The 19747-nt window shown below is 37.3% G+C and overlaps 1 protein-coding gene across 2 annotated transcripts in view; it reads right to left on the reverse strand.

Annotated features, from left to right (window-relative positions):
• LOC139139916 (proteasome activator complex subunit 4-like) overlaps positions 1-19747 on the reverse strand; it is a 41007-nt gene that overhangs the window by 8853 nt on the left and 12407 nt on the right. The window contains exons 6-16 of one of the 2 annotated variants that reach the window (XM_070708880.1): positions 19316-19443; positions 18701-18846; positions 17363-17559; positions 16363-16602; positions 14828-14908; positions 14280-14342; positions 13789-13891; positions 10494-10595; positions 9477-9639; positions 8589-8713; positions 4774-4963 (exon numbers count right to left, since the gene is read on the reverse strand). In XM_070708880.1, the coding sequence (XP_070564981.1) occupies positions 16560-16602; positions 17363-17559; positions 18701-18718 (258 nt within the window). In that variant the 5' untranslated portion in view covers positions 18719-18846; positions 19316-19443 and the 3' untranslated portion in view covers positions 4774-4963; positions 8589-8713; positions 9477-9639; ... (3 more) ...; positions 14828-14908; positions 16363-16559. Of the gene's footprint in view, positions 1-4769; positions 4964-8588; positions 8714-9476; positions 9640-10493; positions 10596-13788; positions 13892-14279; positions 14343-14827; positions 14909-16362; positions 16603-17362; positions 17560-18700; positions 18847-19315; positions 19444-19747 lie in introns of both variants that reach the window. The other variant, XM_070708879.1, reaches the window with a different exon arrangement.

Here is a 19747-nt window from a genome sequence, read left to right on the forward strand (position 1 = left end):
TTGGCATTTTATCTAATTTATTCTTGACTTTGTTATACAAACAAACTGAGAACATATTATAAACCTTGCCAGACAACCTTGCCAAACCTTGCCAGAATTTCATAAAAGGAACAAGCCTTTGAAAATGTTCATGCACAACCAAGGACAATTTACTTGCATGCTATGATAATTTTGCACACAACTAGAGATATCCCATGATTCATTCTGATTTGTACTAAGAGATTCCTCAGGGTAATCTAACATGTCTCCCATGTGTGGACAATTCAGGGCAAACTTAGAATTATAGATTCTGAAAATATGTTACTGCTTTAAATGATTGGAAGGTTTGTTTGATTGATGGATAGAAATAGCATTCTTGCACAAGTGTCCACTAACTGTCCTATTCAGAATAGTGTCATGGAAAGTATGAGGACTAGTCGCATCTTTTACATGAAATGAGAATATTGATTTTACCCAGATAGAAAATGCAAATTTGAATGAAAACTTAACGTAGAGAATGAACCCTTCAGTTTGACATAACGGAAAAGTTTGTACCTGTACTCTGTCTGAATGAGAGTTCAACAAACTCAACCATGGATTACACACCATTACACAGCATATGCAGAGTAGGCATTACCATAGTACCCATTGCAAGTACGGTGTAAGGTGAGAATACCTACAAGCAAGGAAGAATTTGCTCAAAAATGAAAACCTGCACAATGAATATCCCATTGCATTAATTCTGTTCACACTGAGACCAAATTGCTAAAGTTAAAGAAGGATACTCAATGCAAAGCTTTAACAACTTTGAAATTTACTGAGACCCAGAGTTCACTGCCATGTGGTCAAACGTAAGTTATTCTGGCCTCACACACAACGGGTATGGATTAAATTATTGCAGACTTGAATGCATTGCTTCAGTCATGATAAATAAACAAATACAGGCCTTACCTAGGATTGTGACAGTGTCAGGAGTAGCAAATTCAGGTTAATTAAAGAGAAAAACTGCAAGAAAGTTGGTCTGGCTCTACCAAATGATGACAGCATGTGAACAGGAAGGTTTGAAGAATAAAACGGAGTCATGCATGGGAAGTGAATTTACATACACACCAACCAGGTGTGTACATGTGCATCTGTACACAGCTGTCAAGTAACATGCAAATTAGGGACTTGTATGAATAATGCATATATTAACAATAAATGGACATAATTAGCACTCCTTATGTCCTTCAATACTATCATTTTTTATGATTAATCAGGGCTCAAACTTAACGGTTGCCCACTTTAAGTAAAACCTGACATTGTGCAAGAAAAAATAAATTGTACTTTTCCATTTGGGCAAGTGACAGACTGAGATCAAATTTACATATTCTGGAAATAAAACACTCAAGAAATTTTGTTGGACATGCTCGCTGTTATCGAGTATCAAATCACTGAAGCCGGACACCGACAATCCAACAACTAATCTGCAAGATGTCAATATTCAGCAATTCACAGTGATATCAAGCTGTTGTCTTCTCTCCCTTCGGAAATCTAATCTCATAAACATAGGCCGAAGTCCCTGAAGCTACCATAGACATGGATACAAAATTTAAGTATTTCCTGACTGTATGAAATTATCTCACTAAGGTCATCCTGGGGACTTGTAAACCAGTAAGTTCTGTTGAATAAGTTGAGACTGTACGTACTCAGAGAAAGCACACTGAAGACAAATGTTTGAAACTTAAAGGGACATTAGCTGTAACTTTTGACTAATTTTTCACTACTCTGTTTCAATGTATCAACTACAGAATTTTACTGTAATCCGATCATCATGACCAATGCCCGGTGTCCTGCTTGCCAACACAGCCTGTATATGTGAAATGACCATTGTTATTGTTGATAAATGTATTCTAGTCCGGACCTGAATACAAAATTTGAACAATAACAATGCAGATTATACTCATATAGGGTATATTTATGAGCTAAATATTAGGAATTTCTCCATGGTTCAGGGATTCAAACCAGAAACTGCAGATGATACACAGAACAAACAAAATTTAAAAAATGACCAAAGTTACAGCTAATGGATCTTTAAGAAGTTCAAGGTCATCAAAAGCATTATAAGAAATCATGTTACACTTTCATTGCACTGTTTACACAGATTGCATAATTGCTATAAATAGCACATGAGGAATCTTACAGCCAAGCTTTACCATAAAAACCATATCACTTTGATCACTCTTTTAATTGACCACTCTATTTTTTCCTGAAAAAGTAATCTTATTTTATCCTTACCAAGTCAACCATAAATGGAAATTAGAACTTTCTCTATCTCTATTTATTTGACCACCCTATCATGACAAACTATTATGAGCAATTTCTTTTAGATAACATAAATGGTGGTTCAGAATATCAAAGTTGGGATTCAGGAAAGTTGCCTTTACATGTTTTAATCCTCCAAGATGGTAAGCATTTCACTATGAACTGTCAAAAAAGTTGAACTTTCTGATAATTCCACACTAAAATTATTTTGGCTTTGATGATTTCCTAATTAATTCAATTATTTAAAATCTTATTAATTATTTTTTTCTGGGTGAATTGATAGGGTTTATACAGTACAAGAATTACATACAATGTAAGTCAAATTTTGACCAAAAATGACAAAAAAATTCCTTAAAAATACACATTTGCATATTTCATCACAATTTGAACAAATCTAAGTTGGGTTATCCCTAGGGACCTGTATACCAAATAACAAAGCTGTCTGACCAGCGGTTATGAAGAAGAGATTTTTTACCAAAAACACCTTTTTTGGCATTAATTTGCCTATTTTCAACAATATCAAAAAATTAAAAAAAATACTTTCTCAAAATCATATTTTTAATCTACACAACAAATATCAAATCAGTAAGTACTGCGGTTCTCAAGATATTTGAGTGGACGGACGCCTCACAAACGGACATACATACATACATACATACATACATACATACATACATACATACATACATACATACATACATACATACAGACTGACGACGGACGCCGGACGGATACCCATCCCAATAGCTTCTATAGACTATAGTCTATAGTAGCTAATAAAACTTACACTAGTGGCAACTGACTCCAAAGACACTAGATAATTATGCTTATCTATTGATGAGCCTCCCCTTCACCTCTATGACCCAAACCCTGCACTGGGTTGGTGGACAAGTGAGCGGAAATCACAAAGACCAACACTTATAGATCATAACAATTGACATATATGTCAGCTTGTAGTGTCTCTTATCTTTCATACCTGCTGGAATGTGCTTTGCTGTAGTGCTGCCATAGCAGAGGTCAAAGTCCTTGCATTGATTGCAGTGTGTGTATGTACAAACAACAAACACCTGACAGTTGTCACATTTGTACACATCACAGAACACAAAATAAACATGAATCACTGAGTGGTAAACTTTGTGACAGAAGGTACATGATTTTACAGGGACACAATTGAAGGCAATGCTTCAGTCTTTTTTCAATTTGGTATACTTTTGCGGACATAAAATGAGGGTGAGTAATTTTCTGTCTCAGCCCTAATTTAGAAATTGGTAAAATAATATCGATATGCTTCCTTACAAAATTGCCATCATACATTTCTTCACAACTGTGTATTTATAATATTCTGCAGCAAATATTGGAATGCAAACGTTTACATACTGCAGACACCTGGAGGTGGTAACATTGAGCAAAACAAGAATGCCACAAAATGGTACTTAATCTTGCAATTGCAATTCACGGCAAATGCACCATTTTTGCAGTATACTACCACTATAACTGTAGTTTAAATCTGTGCCACGCAACTCTGTATGTAAAGAAGTTTTAGCTGAGAATACATCTTCTAACTTTCAGCTGTAATTGTGACTTTAACAGCAACATTGAAGTCAAGTGCAATGAACTGTTCAGCTATTGGTCCAGACAGAGCTGCCAAATGCTGAGTTTACTGTGGTGATACCCCAGCTAACAGTTTATGTGTACACAATATATCTGTCTCACAGAGTTGTGGCACAGAATTGAAACTCATTGTAGATTGGAAATTGAGTGTTTTCAGGCAGGGTAGTTGTATGCCTACATAGTTTTATACTTTACACAATCACAGAGACACAGTAAGTGAGGCTTATTACCCACATTCTCCATGATCTGTACACATGGAGATCACTCACTGAACTGAAGCAAATTTAGTCCATATTTCAAAATTCTGGCAACATAGTTCTGATAATCATAATTTTCTGATTTCTCACTGTGAATAATGAGAAGATAAACCCTTTTCCGCGGAGGAGATAGCAATTTTGTAATTTTGTCGACATAGGTTTTTGAGAGCCATATACACAATATTTTCAAGGAAACTAAGGGAATAAGTTGCATCTGTCTTGGCAAAAGAAGGTATTGATTTTTTTGATGTTCGTAACAAAGGAAATTTGCATGTCTTACTTGCGGTATGATTGGACCATCTTAGTTAATGATAACATTATCTTGAAAAGTGTGCAATTTTTAGCACCTCCAAACATTGACTTCTCATTCAACAAAATCAATAATTTTGGAACATAGTTTTAACAAATAATCCTGAACTTAAATTGTAAGTTAAAGATTGTTAAGAAACTGATAAAATTGAAAAAGTCTTTAGCAAAAAATGTCTGAGTGAACAAATCAAGGGATTGTGGATAGCCTCACTTACTGTGAGAGATGCACTGAGCAGCTATATATTTTCATAACAACACACGTACAGTGATTGCAGGAGGCTCTGATTTGAGAGAAAAAATTCAACTTACATACGGTGCACTATTTTATAGTCTTCTGTATGTCCCTCAGGTCAGACATTGCCAAGAGAGCTGGTGTTGGATGGATCCACGTCTTCACAGTGCAAGCAATGATATCGCTGGCCTGGCAGCAAGACACCACATCCATCACAGGTGATATCAACATCCAACATGTCACAGTATCTGGCAACAAACATGTGCATAGCCTGTAGGATCCAACGAAATCATACGCTTTATAATAGTCAAACTGTTTTCATGGTCACCCTTGCACAGTGGTAACCTTATATAGAGGTTGCACACAGGCAATCCCATGAGATTTTACATGTTATGGACCCACTATAGAGCAACCACTTTGTTCAGCAACAGTCTGCAAATGCTCTCATTTGGTGGAGTACTTGTGCTAGGGGTTGTCCATCATAAAAGCTGACGCACTTGGAAAGTAATTCCTTACTTTTGGTATCAATCTCTGTCTCCCTAAAAATAAAATTCTGTAAGGCGAGAAAAAAAAATTATCTGTTCAACGGGCCCGACCGACCCATATTTGGACCACTCCACATTTTTCTTTTTTTTTCCCCCAAAATCTTTACGAATCTGAAGAAACGCGGAGATGTTATTCAGTGAACATCTGTCTGTAAGATGAATGACCTTCACATTTTCGATGACATTACTTGAGTGATATTGATACAGGCTATAATTTGAAGAGTAAAGGTGGAAGCACATCACAAACATTTGGTCAAGGTGAAGGGCAGGGTTAATACACCGTGGAAAATAAACTATTACGCAACGTGTTCCGTATAGCTTAGACACTCTGTACTGTATTGTTTCACCGGTGTTTATTTCACGTCTGAGTGGTTGTACAGTCTATATTTTCTAGGGTTCCTATTTTCAGTGTTCCTTGAAAATTCTTTATTGTTCTTTGAGTCATCACTCGTTCTGATTTTCGTCATGGCTCTCTATCGAACGTGTGATTGTAAACAGCAGTCTCACATGCAGGACGGACATGATTTGTGTTTCCATTGTCGAGAATGCACAAGGAGTCAACCTTGTGACATTTGTTTGACTTGGACACAGGAAGAATGGTCTAATTTCGCTCCCTCGCTCGACGACGTCACCCCGGACATCCTCAGGGCTGACGCGTCAGTTTCTGAGTCGCGAGTTTTGTTGGAATGCACCGTGCTCATATGAAATTAGCACCGTTAGATTCAGGTGCCACCAACGAAGCTGTTCGTGCAAAAAGGTGTTCGTGCGAAGTTTTTCAGCGGGTGGGCAGATTTCAAAACTAATCAGCGGGATGGGAGAAAATATCGATATTTACTGTGGGGGGGGGGAAGAAATTTCATTACTTTCAGCGGGCGGGGAGAAAATTTTGACAGTGGGCACCGGACAATACGTAGAGGGAGGGGAAAGCGGCGAGCTTGAATTGTTGTGGGGAGTGTGGAGCGGGCAGACTGTAGATACCGGAGGGCAGTGGGCATCAAAATTCAGTGGGAAGGCATAGTCTGGTTCCCTGACCCATTTCCCCGGTAGAGGGCGTGGGGAAATATAGGGTCAGGTACCGGCTAATGTAAACATGGACGCTATTGGGTTAAAATAAACAAGCTGTGATTGGATGAAAGTAACACTTATAACTTTGTCTCATGTTTCTTGGGTTTCGCACTTTCAGGCTCACTTGACACCAACTTCTTGTTTGTACCACAAAGCCGTGGAGGTAGAAAGAAAGACTTTTTACCTCCATGATTTAGCCACTGTTAGCACACCTCTTGATACTTTTAGAACGTCGACATGATGCCTGGCATTTTTCACGAAATTCGGACACCATTCTATCCATCGAAATCAATCGTCATTCACAGTTCCAACAAAGTTTGCTTTCAATTAGCTGTGATATCGCAGCAGTACTTGTGGCGTGTATCGAACGTGCTCTGGTCATTGGGGTCACGCCACAGTCGGCGATGACCTCAATGACCCTAGCGCGTTCGATACACGCCACAAGTACTGCTGCGATATCACAGCCAGCCTTCAATCACCTCTATTTCCCTGTACTTCTGGATTAATCCTTTCAGTTTATGTTTCCCGTCTCGTGTGCCAATGATTTTGGTTCTGATACCAGTGTTTGAACATAATTCTGATCCAGTCGAATTTTGACCGGCGTTTTCATGGTAGCAGCCATATTTGTTGTAGCATGTTCTATCAGGTGACTAACCTCCGCCATCTTGAACAATTCTGTTCAAGATGGCTACCCGGTACCTGACCCTATATTTCCCCACGCCCTCTACCGGGGAAATGGGTCAGGGAACCAGACTATGGGAAGGCACATTTTCAGTGTATACCAGTGGGAGGGCAGTTACGAACAGCTCTCACTTTCCCCTCCAAGTTTTAGGTCAGGGTCAAAAATAAAAAAAATCGGTATATCAGCCTTCAAAATAGGTTTGTGATGATTTTGAGAAATTCATGAAATTTACAAGTTGGCGGCACTTGTAGATTGAACTGTAGAAGTGAAGGCAAAGAAGCTGTTGTGAGACAACCAACCCATGTCAACAAAAAATTGAAAAAATCATGACGTACTGAACAACATATCAAGTATACGTTATGTGACTAAGAAAAAGCATGAAACACACAAAAAGTGTTTATATTTATATGTTCTGTTTAAGAAAAACCAAAAAAAAAAAAATCAAAAAAAAATCCGACCTACCTACCCAACTTTGAAGTCATCCCGCCCGTTGAACAGCTTTTTTTTTTTTTGGCCTAATGGGAAATTGTCTTTAGGAAACTTTATTTTGTAAGGAAAATGCCAACCGGTCTTTAATGTGATGTAGTTGCTCAATGGTTTCACCACCTGAATCATGCTATGGTGGTTGAAAATGTTCTGTGAATGACCATGTTTTTCAGCCGACTATACAGATGGTTTCAGCTGATAAGGGTGGCAGCAACCTCTATATCTGGTAATCCCAGTTTAGAGTTTTGTATTGGTACATCAAGGATTATCTTTTGCATAGCAATTTACACTTTTACATGACTTCCATGTATAGGGGGATCAGTATGGTTTGTTTCAGTCAATACAAAACACCACTAATGCACATTAGCTGTCTCTGATGCAGGAAATGTTTCACAATGCTAGACGGTTGATATTTTTGTCATTCACAAATTGACCTCAAGTCCTACAAACTGATGATCAAAGGTACAGTCAATGGGTTTATATCTCCCATGTCCTTGCATAAACATCTGAGGGCGCTGCAATATGAATCTGATGACTGGAATGGCCAAGTATAAAATATTTCAAAGTAATCTGTGTTTCCTCTGGCTTCTGAAATTTTTTAGTGAATTTACGAATTGGGTATTGAAACTTTTTGTAAACTTTTCATTTATAAGTAAACTTAACCGTTCCAATGTGGAATATCATTCAATCAAATTCAAATTAAGTACAACATGTGCTTAGACAGAAACTATTTTGAGGTTGGGGGCCTTCAGCTCTCAATCAACTAGCTGCTTCCTTGCATTTGTATATGTATGAATCAACAATGAAAAAAATTAGTAAATCATCTAAAAATTAGTAATTTTACGAATTTGAGAGTGGCAGCAGAAACACAGGTAATGAAAGTTACAGTACTGAACATAAGCATAGATGCCAAAGACACAATGATAACCACACAGTACATCAGCCATATGTGTTTCTTTAAGTCCATCTTGCTGGAGAGATACCTTGGAAAATATATAACCCCTGTGCAGAAAATTATCATTTCTTTCCACTGGTGTCAGAGAATACACCCTACATATTTAGACAACTGCATCTTTGTCAGTCTTGTGTATGACGACCTGGCTTTGAAATTGACTTACTTGACTGTTTTGATTTATCAAAAGTAGTTACAGCGTCCACCAGTCTTCTGATAAGTGAATAGTATGACCTTTGAACTTTACTCTCCAGTTCCGGTCTGCAATATTCCAATCTGATTGCATAGTCACTGAAAACAAGAAAGTCATATCCTAGTTACATCACTGGCAAATTAGTATAAGTTCAGTCTACTGTTCTAGAACTTGAAAATATATCCATTTTATGACAAAAAATGCACACTGGACACATCTTGGCAAGGATTTTGATAGCATGAGTGAAAATTTCATGGACTCAAGCCTTTGCATGTGATCAAAAGGTGTTTTCCTGGGAGCCTTAAGCCATGTACTGCATGTGATCAAAATGTATTTTCCTGGGAGCTTTGAGCCAATGTACTACATCGGTAACCCTAACAATAATAAATCTCTAGGGTACCAGTGATTAATGCAAAACACTGCGTCTGCTCAATTTCACTCTTCTCCAAGATATTACTATGGTGATATGTTAAACACAACCAGACATGTATACAGATATCATATTTCTGCAGACAGTGTGCCTTCTAAGCCAATATCATGTGACATGACTTAAAGAAATTGCCTGTGATGCAAGCAAATTCATTGGTTTACATGTAAAGATTTACATGTAAAGATATGTAAAGCTGATGCAAAGAATTTAAAAAATTCCTGATATTGACGCAAAGTTTCCAGAAAGTCATGTTTGTTAGAGGGCACACTGGTTTGCAGACCAATGATACATTTATAACATTCTTGTCATATTTTCTTCAACAAATTATCTGCCACACATTTAAGACTTCACAACTGTCTGTTGGGAGAAATATGGTAACACTGGACTTCACAACTGTCTGTTGGGGAGTAATACAGTAATAATGAACTCACATTGGAAAGTACTTCTGAGCCCTCAGCATTTCTGGAGGTAAAGCACACATGGTACTTGAAAGAGTCTAGGATTTGACATAATTCTGATGAACTCTGCAGCAAACATGAAGACATCAGCCAGTGACTGAGCTCTTGACATTGCTGGTCTAGTAAATGATGTACTCTGATAAGAAAAGAGAGAACTGATTTTAACCTCCTAACAACCTAAAATCCATTTAAATATGATCCTTGGCAATAAATATTTTGAAATCCTTGGTGATCAAAACCTGAACACATTTATTATTTTTGCTTCAAAAGAATAAAAGACTTACTGAACTAGAGTATCACTTTGCCGTCCCCTAACAGCATGGATACACCGGAGTGAATCCTGATCTAATCATTTGATTTTTGCCCTGAATAAAACTGCTGAATCAGATACTATTCAATCTCTACAGTACAAAGAACAGGTTTTACACTTTCACTTCTAGCACTCTGGTTTAAGGTCCAATTGCAGCATAGTACGATATAACAGGATTGAACCAAAACTGTTGAGCTGAAGAAAAGCTAATTCAAACCCTACGTTTCAACTGTTGTGGTTATGTACCTTTTGGTAAGATATAATCTATTTTGGCAGCCACAGAGATCACACACAGGTTTGACACAATGGCTTCAAATAATACAGGATAGTGTGGTATCTTTATATACTGCCACAGTAATTTTCAAATCATTCTCCTTATTTATATAGGTAGATCATCGTTTAGTGAGACTTTGCCATGTAAAGGCACTTGTACACTGCTGCCTTTAGTTTCACCATGTCTAAGAGTATGAGCCAAGCTGTTGTAACAATAGCTTGGCACATGTGACTTATACAGAGTGAAACTTTAAAAAAAGCAACAAATAAAAAGTCAACTTTGTAGGGATATCCTGCAAATGGCTCTAACACTTGGTTTCTTATTGCTTAGCTAGTTGTCCCTTTACATCATAACAACACCACACTTCCTAATCACCACATTTCAAACCCAGCTGGCAATGGTTTACCTGTTTCTGCTTAGCAGTGTATTCCTCATGAAATCCATCACAAGTCTGAATGATGGATACTTCTCATAAACTACTCTCCTCTTCCATCAACGTGTATCTACCCTGAAAGGCAGAAATTGTTCATCAAATAATGTTACTACTTTTGAGCAATATATATAATGCACACTGAGCATCAACAGGGCTCATACCAACACACCATTCCAAACATGTATTCTTCATAAAAACTTTGTGATACAAGGGAAAACCATGTGCTATTACTTGTTTGATGCACTTGTTACTGGTTACAATTGAGTGGTGAGGCCTTAAAAGCAATGAAGTTATTATTATTACAGTTGAGTGGTTGGTCCAATACACAAATAAGGAAAAAAGCTCACAGGATTTAGCAGCCTTTCTAAAACAATCCTCAATTACACATGTGTACAACACTCAGTTGTTTAGGATTATTTAAAAAATAGCGTCAATGACACTGTAGCTCCCATCCTGGACTATTATTGTTTGTTCTCTGGTCAGATATTGAACATGTGTGAAAGGGATAAAGTGCATGAAGTGAAAATAGTTAAATGAAATGTACTGGAGACAGTGAAATATGTTTAATGTAATTATTCAGAATATAAAATGGAAAAAATACAGAATTAGATATATCAAATACTGTGATACAACCATTAACTCAACAAGTCATTTACAATGACATAGTCCCCACTTGTAATAGCAGTATTAGTCTTGATGGGGCAGAAAAATGTGGTCATTAAGAAGTATCACTGGAGTGTATATGTTGAGATCTATGGGCACATAGGTCTATGTCGTTGTTCCCAATTTGAAACACATGAGGCATGTCTAAGTTATGGTTCTAAATCGGGAAAAAAGATCAGACCTCTAGCAGTATTGGCCAGCCAAGAAATACATATGCGCATAATAAATGAGGTACAAGATGTGACATCTTAAGGTCTAATATCCTATCAAAATTGGAGGGTATAGAACTTGTGGTTACTGAAATATGCATATATGTGTATAATCAAGGTCAAAGGTCATCGAGGGTCGCATGACATTTTGAAAAAAAAATTATATTGCTAATTAATCCCTATATGCCAAAAAATCCGATCTCTAGCTCTATTCGCTTGCCCAGAATTAGATGTGTACATAATTAATGAGGTAAAGCGTGTGTTGTCATAAGGTCTCCCATCCTACTAAATACAAAGGACATAGCACTTGTGGTTACTTATTTATTGACATAAACATATATTTTAGGTAAAAGGTCATCGAGGTCACATGACATTTGGTCAAAAAATTTCTCTCCTATAGTTATCCCTATATACCAAAAATCAGACATCCAGCTCTATTGGCTCGCTCAGAATGAGATATGCGCATAATTATTGAGGTACAGTATGTGGCGTCATAAGGTGTCCAATCATACCAAACATGAAGGGTGTAGCACTTGTGGTTACCGAGTTATGGAAAAAAATATATATTTTAGGTCAAAGGTCACCGAGGTCACGTGACATTTTGTCAAAAAAAAATGTTTTGCTAAGTTATCCCTATATACCAAAAATCAGACCTCTAGCTCTATTGGCTCGCTCAAAATTAGATATGTGCATAATTAATAAGGTACAATATGTGGCGTCATAAGCTGTCCCATCATACCATACATGAAGGGTGTAGCACTTGTGGTTACTGAGTTATGGACAAATATGTATATTTGAGGTCAAAGGTCACCGAGGTCACGTGACATTTTGTCAAAAAAATTGTATTGCTAAGTTATCCCTATATACCAAAAATCAGACCTCTAGCTCTATTGGCTCGCTCAAACTTAGATATGCGCATAATTAATGAGGTACAATATGTGGCGTCATAAGGTGTCCCATCATACCATACATGAAGGCTGTAGCACTTGTGGTTACTGAGTTATGGACAAATATGTATATTTGAGGTCAAAGGTCACCGAGGTCACGTGACATTTTGTCAAAAAAATTGTATTGCTAAGTTATCCCTATATACCAAAAATCAGACCTCTAGCTCTATTGGCTCGCTCAAAATTAGATATGAGCATAATTAATGAGGTACAATATGTGGTGTCATAAGGTGTCCCATCATACCATACATGAAGGCTGTAGCACTTGTGGTTACTGAGTTATGGACAAATATGTATATTTGAGGTCAAAGGTCACCGAGGTCATGTGACATTTTGTCAAAAAAATTGTATTGCTAAGTTATCCCTATATACCAAAAATCAGACCTCTAGCTCTATTGGCTCGTTCAAAATTAGATATGTGCATAATTAATGAGGTACAATATGTGGCGTCATAAGGTGTCCCATCATACCATATATGAAGGGTGGTAGCACTTGTGGTTACTGAGTTATGGACAAATATGTATATTTGAGATCAAAGGTCATCAAGGTCACATGACATTTTGTCAAAATATCCGAGATATCTACGTGAACGGGTGGACTCACGGATGGACGAACAGACGGACATGACCCAATCTATAAGCTCACTGGACTTCATCCGTGGGGACTAAAAATTGTGTCACTGCATCCTTTTTGCAATATGAATACGATGAGAAACTAAATTTTTATTTTTCGTGGCCTTATACATGGGAGTCTATGGAGATCTGCCTTATACATGGGAGTCTATGGACGTGTAAACTAAAAATATGCAAATTTCACCACGATTTGCCCAAATTTGGGAAAGGTCACTCCTATGCACTTCCATACCAAGTTTCAAATCAATCGGACTTGTGGTTTCAGAGCAGGAGATTTTTTGACCAAAAATGGAGAAAATTACAAAAAATTCATGAAAAATAGCAAGTCCAAGATACTGACCCAAGATGTGCACAATCATTTCATGTCAGCCCAAAGTACTTACATGCTAATTTTTCATGTAATCTGCTCAGTGGTTATTGAGTTTTTTCAACTTTGACTGTTTTTACATTTTTTCACTTAATTTGCATATTTTTGGCAATGACAACTTCATTTGAACAAAATCTCATCTACAGCCCATCATCCATGTACACACCAAATATCAAGATGAAATGTACAGCGGTTTTGGAGTTTTTGATGTTGACGGACAGACATACAGACATAGAGACATACAGACATACAGACACACAGACATACAGACATACAGACATACATACATACAGACATTTCCCTAGCCTATAAGAATAGCTTCCATTGCCATATATACATATGGCTATGGGAGCTAAAAATCACTCATTATTGTGGATCCCTTCCAATCCTCTACTAGGTTTGAGTCTCTCTAATGCACCATGTGAGGGCAGTACTACTTGCACAACTTACTTTGAGAATTGTCCCTCTCAGTTGCCTCCGGCGAGGGCAGTCTATTCCTTCCACATTGGTATGACAGACTTCTCATCAAGTTCCTATTACTTTTCACTTGCTCCTGAAGAAAAGAACACATCAAGTATGAGTTATGTTTTCGACAAATGAAACTGGTCTGAACCATGATCACTTTCAATGGGATTGTAATCAGTATGTGGTAAAACTATGGCATTGAAATACCATCAAGCAGATTATTACAAGCTTATCACTGCAATGACAAAACTCACTTCCATTTAGTTATAGGTATTGAGACACTTACACCCAGACATTTATAATTCAGAAACTTCTGACCAGAATGGTTAGGGACGGGCTTAGAGCAAGTGACTGGTGGATAAATGTCTAGGTAAAGCTAACTCCCTTGGCACTAAACTATGACATTTCTGGTGCTAAATCTTTTGAGATCTTGATATTTTCCTTCCGTCAAGTTACTAATCTTTGATAAATCTTACCTCTTGCTTTGATTCTTGCAGCGAACGTCAACAGAAACATTGCTCTATCTCAGCAAACAGTCACTGAAAGAAGAGTTCAACAGATTACAACTTGAAAGACACGATGGTTACCTTGATCCTTTTACCCTGCAATACTTGGGTTAGATCATTCCAGTGACATTATAGAACTTTCAAAATAATAAAGATATGATATCCACTCAATACAGCTATCACGTTTTCACTGGGTAAAGGAGTGCTGTTATACCATAGTCACTTTTCACCTGTCACACCAATCCCTCACCTCTATAGCCATGTACCGGTACACACACTCTCTCTCACACATCATCCAATTCCTCTTCATAATGCAGAATTGAAAGTCACCTTTACACAAACTTGGGAAAAAATAGCTGTTCTCAAATATGAACTAATTTTTTCCAACTATCATCACACTTTAAATACGCCTGGGTGCAGAATATGTCACTCCTTAAAAACGATTTCAACTAGAACAAAATGAAAAAGCAAAAGCAATATGAGTAGCTGATTAGAATTTATAAACGTAAACAGTATACCTTGCTCCTCCAAGCTTTCTTGCGGTCTTTGTCTTTTTCCACTTTTTAGTTTGCCAGTTTGCACTTCTGATGTCAATCAATCTGTGAAAAAAGTTGGATATGCAAACAAATACATGACTGTAGAAATTTATGAACAATGCACCTCACTACATGCAATGCAATGGAAATATTTATATCAAATTTTTTTCCAACGCATTTGATAGTAAAACGACTTAACAACAAACATCATTTATTCTATTACTTCCTTTCTAAATACTGATACAACACAGCATTGATTTCCAAATCTGCTCATTACTAAAAATTAAGATATAAATCGACAATATAAATTTTATTACTTTTGCAACAATCTCTATTGCAACCAGGGGTGAGCAAATCAGAGAGGTCAAAGGTCACAGATCCTCACATTTTTTCTTGCTCTATCATTCCACTGGACTGACTGCTCTGTGAATATCACTTGTGCACTTGTATAACAATTTTATTCAGGACTAGTAAACAAGCCTGCAATGTGTCTGAATTTATCTTGATGCCGGTCTTTGGGACACAATACACTGAATAGGTTTCCTCAATCTTGTGAAAAATTGCATGGGTTGGTGGGGTGGGGATCTTAAAATCCTGAATCACTACCTTTCTGTGTGTCAGTGTTATCTATAGAGCAGGTGGTTCCCTTGTTTGTGTATCCAGCTTATGAAAATGTTGTTTGTATGAGACACATATGCATGTTTAATACATATGTGGATGGAAAAGTGAAAGACTTAAAACTTGCTCAAACTTTCCTAATTGAAACTTTCAACCATTTTCTTACCAAATCAACAATAAAAAGCATGGCTAACTGTGCAAATTTTGGAACTAGTGGGACAAATTACCCAACATTTTGTGATATTTGAAATTCAAAATGGCTGCATTGCATGACAGTGAAATACCATGTGTACTGTTGAGATAGGGCCAGACAGCCAGACAAAACTCTTGAGCAGGATCGAAAATATAAGATAGAAGAATCTCAAAGAGTTAACTTTTTTGCTGACTGATCAATGGAATTTAAGTGTGCTAACCACATCTTCTATCAATTTTTTTCAGAAGTTCGGACAGCATGGTGTGTGATTTAGAAAACTTACAGGTAGGACAGTACCGGTATGATTGACATGTACAGGTTACACGCACTGAGAAATCTTGTGATATAAATCTAGTGGCTTAACAAGTCATTGACAATTTGATTGCTTTGTGAAAGTGAGTGGCTTGCATCAAGAGACTAGGGTACTATACTTATGCCAAGTTTTTAAAAAATTGCTTCATAGATGTTTGAGAAAAGGCTGGTGATGATGAATGCTCAGATCGACATGACCTATGACCTAATCAAGAAGCCCCTGCGGCGGGGACAAATAATACAAGGATAGAATATTGAGTGATGGGACACTAGTGGACCACTTTCATAAAAAATATCACATTTTGTTGAACTCCACTGCTGTTGCAAGCATTAAGAGAAACCCACAGTGTGTACTGTTAAAGGTGTAACTGTAACAAAAAAGCTAATGACTCACAGGTTCAAGGTGAAGGTTGTTGGTTCAAGAGACCCTTTATAACCTTGTTGGATACTCCACATCTTCTACCATGTAAAACCCACTGGATCTACCACCTTTGATGTATGCAATGTCATGGTCAAAGAGATCTAGAAACTCATCGCTCTCTTCTCCCAGCTCCTCTTGTATTGTTTCTGTTTCAGCTCGCAGCATGTTTTTTAGATTAACGGCATGAAAAGCTGAACAGGCTTTCTCGTCCAGCTGTAAATATTAAAATTGTAAGATATTATACCAGTGCAGTAGCAACATGATAACTAAACTTCTTGATATGGAGGAAGAGCTTTTAAGAATACAACAGAGAAAATGATGCACTATCAATTCTTATATCTTCAATGACAGCACTTGAGTTGTAGTTGTATTGCAAAGCTGAGTCTGATCAGTTCATCACTTTTTATTATCAAACAATCTTTTAAATATGAACATTGCATGCATGAATTTAACTTTATCTTCTACAAAATATGACCGCATGCTGTACGTCTGATTTAATCAGATTGCAGACAATCCAACTAGGACTGGGGAATCATATAGATGGAATGTTGGGTGATTATTAAGCGCAGTGGTCGTCGCGCTGCGCGTGCGCGATTGTTTTGTTGATAAACATGAATTTTTGTAAACATAAGTCTTCTCAACTTCAATCGGAGTGAGATGGGAGCGGTCCCCCACTTTGTTAATGCCTTTGTAAGACTCAACATCATACAATAGTAAATATTAAGATCGGAAACGAACTTCAGTGGTGTATTTCTATTTATAAACTCATGTAAGGCTACGAACATTGAGACACTACACTCGGCACATTATGTCGCTGAGTTTACTGCACGCAGTCACAAGTGAACAAATGGGTTTGATTGCGCGCGGTCACGCTGATTGTAAGCTTACACAATGCTATGTATAGTACAGTAAAAATACATCTCATTGTACAGTATATACAGATCTTTCTTTGAGGACAGATTTTTCCACTCACCTTGAGTCAGCAAAGGAGCCTTCCTCTCCACTAAGCTGGTTTTCCATGAGAAATTCAAAGAGCCAGTGGAGTTTCCCTGGATCACACCTTTCACAGGCTATCGATATGCTGGCTGCAAAGTCATTGACGGTTTCTACTGTCATGTTATTCAGAGATGAACACTGCACAGGTGAAAGGAATTCCCACAACCTGTCAAGCTGAGAATAGACACAAAATACTGAGTGTTTACTTTTTTCAAATGTTAATGGCTGCATTTGACTGTCACGAAACACAGGTCACTCTCAAGGATGCATACTATAATGTACATGTGTATCTGCTGCAAAATGTACAAATGGTACAGCAAACCATCACAGTATAGTACGACACATCTACACTGCCAGCTGATGGAAACTGTAGGTCTGTTCAGTCATAAAAGATGTCTCTCTCTACAGAGACATTTGTACATGTAAGCCTGGTGTTTATTTCTATCAATCAGCAATAGTTTCCAATATGTGCATTGAAATTTGTCTACAGGGACTAATAGAGAGTGGGATTACTGGGATAAGGACTCAATGTTAGTTTCCTTGCCTTTCTTAGATTTCTCATAAAACATTTTACATTTTGTATACGTAAGTTAGTTAATGTACCAGGCACTACTTTTCTGATGAAATTGTTTCTTTCTCATTTCATTTACTGTGTTAATGAAATAAAGAGTAATGACAACATCAGACAGTGAAAGTACCACTTTGACAACAACGATGAAGTTGCTCATGGCGTGGGGACTTTGTGAGGAAATTTGCATTCCTGTGATTCAACTATAGTTCACGGTTGAGTAAATTAAGGTAGAATGTGCTTGGTGGGACATTTATTTGGACACTAACACTTTTACAATCCTTTTCTGATCTACCTCTTGTGGGACACATTTTAAAGCTCTTGGTGTAAGAAACATTTTCATTGCCTTAGTGTTTTTTGAAAAATTTAACATTTTATTTATCTTAATAGAGTTAACACAGGGATGGCAGCAATTTTCAATTTCAAATATCGGTAAATCTTGGGCACTAATTTGTTTCTCTAGTACCAAAATATGCAAGGTGATGACCCCGGGTTATATATTTGTGATTTTGAAAGAGAGTGGTTGAAGTTTCATTAAGGAAAGTTTGAGCAAAAGTTTAAGTCTTTCACTTTCAAGGTGCATACCACCTTAAAACTTTCAAGGTGCATACTACCTTAACTGTTAGAAGACCAAGTCCTTGATTTTCACTTTTACTACAAGAATAATACATAAATACTGAACAATCACTGTGTGATCCTTATCAACAAGCTCTAACCATCCATTGGCACCATCACTGCAACACTCACCTTCACCAGTATTTGCATCCCTTGATGATTCCCGAGATCAGCTCTGCAAGGCACCTTCGACTGCGCTCTGGGCTGTCTGAGGCAAGTCTCTCCATGCGTGGTTTGAACAGTGGCAGGAAAGTGTTGCGGTAGTTCCTGAACAAGCCCTGTCAGAGAGAGGACATGCAACATTAGCAGGTTGGATGAATCACTGAAGAAAGGTACAGTAAAATGTGCAGTACAGAAAATCTGATAAACTTTCTCAATTCAAAAGACAAACAACTCATAAACCAAAGTTAACGCTAGTATGAAAAATAACACTTATCCCCCCACAAAAATCCTTCTCTCTCGTTAGGGTTACTATGACCCCTGGATATTGTGAGATATTCAGCAGCTGCTTTTAAATAAGTTGGGATGAGAAAACCACTTAATGAATGTCAACAAGAAAAGACAACCACTTTGGAGGAAAAAGAACATCTTGCCTTTATGTTGTAAACTTTTACTGAAGTTCTGACGACAGCTTATACCTGAATACAGTCATTAGACAAGCACTAACAATATATGTCATGCACCTTTGAAACAAATGCTTGATTTAGCCAATCACAATCAAGAGCACAGAAATGAGCTTCTACTCACTTTGAAAAGTACAAATCTCTTGGTGTTGAACTTGTCCTTGCCTTTCCTCTCTTCTAAAGGACAAAGAAATTTAAAAGTTTGTCTTCAAACTCTAGGTTGCTAAAATGATTATACACTATGGCCTCACCCTGGAAAAATAAAAAAGATGTCTGACATGAAATGCTGACATGACATGAAATCAATATACAATACATATACCACCAATGAAATTGAAATGCTCACATTCAAGGAATGCTGCACCAATTAGAAAATGTTTAAACTAGACGTGCATTTGCCTTTCAGAGTGCCTTTCTTGCTTTGATTACATTTAAAAACGTGAAATACTTGTTGATATTGTGTCTGTCACAATCTTGGTTGTCCATTCCTGTTTATCTTTATTGTATAAAGTATGTGCAAATCACTAATCAACAGAGACAATGTGTTCAACGTCAT

Source organism: Ptychodera flava, chromosome 9, assembly GCF_041260155.1.
Source record: "Ptychodera flava strain L36383 chromosome 9, AS_Pfla_20210202, whole genome shotgun sequence".
NCBI lineage: Eukaryota > Metazoa > Hemichordata > Enteropneusta > Ptychoderidae > Ptychodera > Ptychodera flava.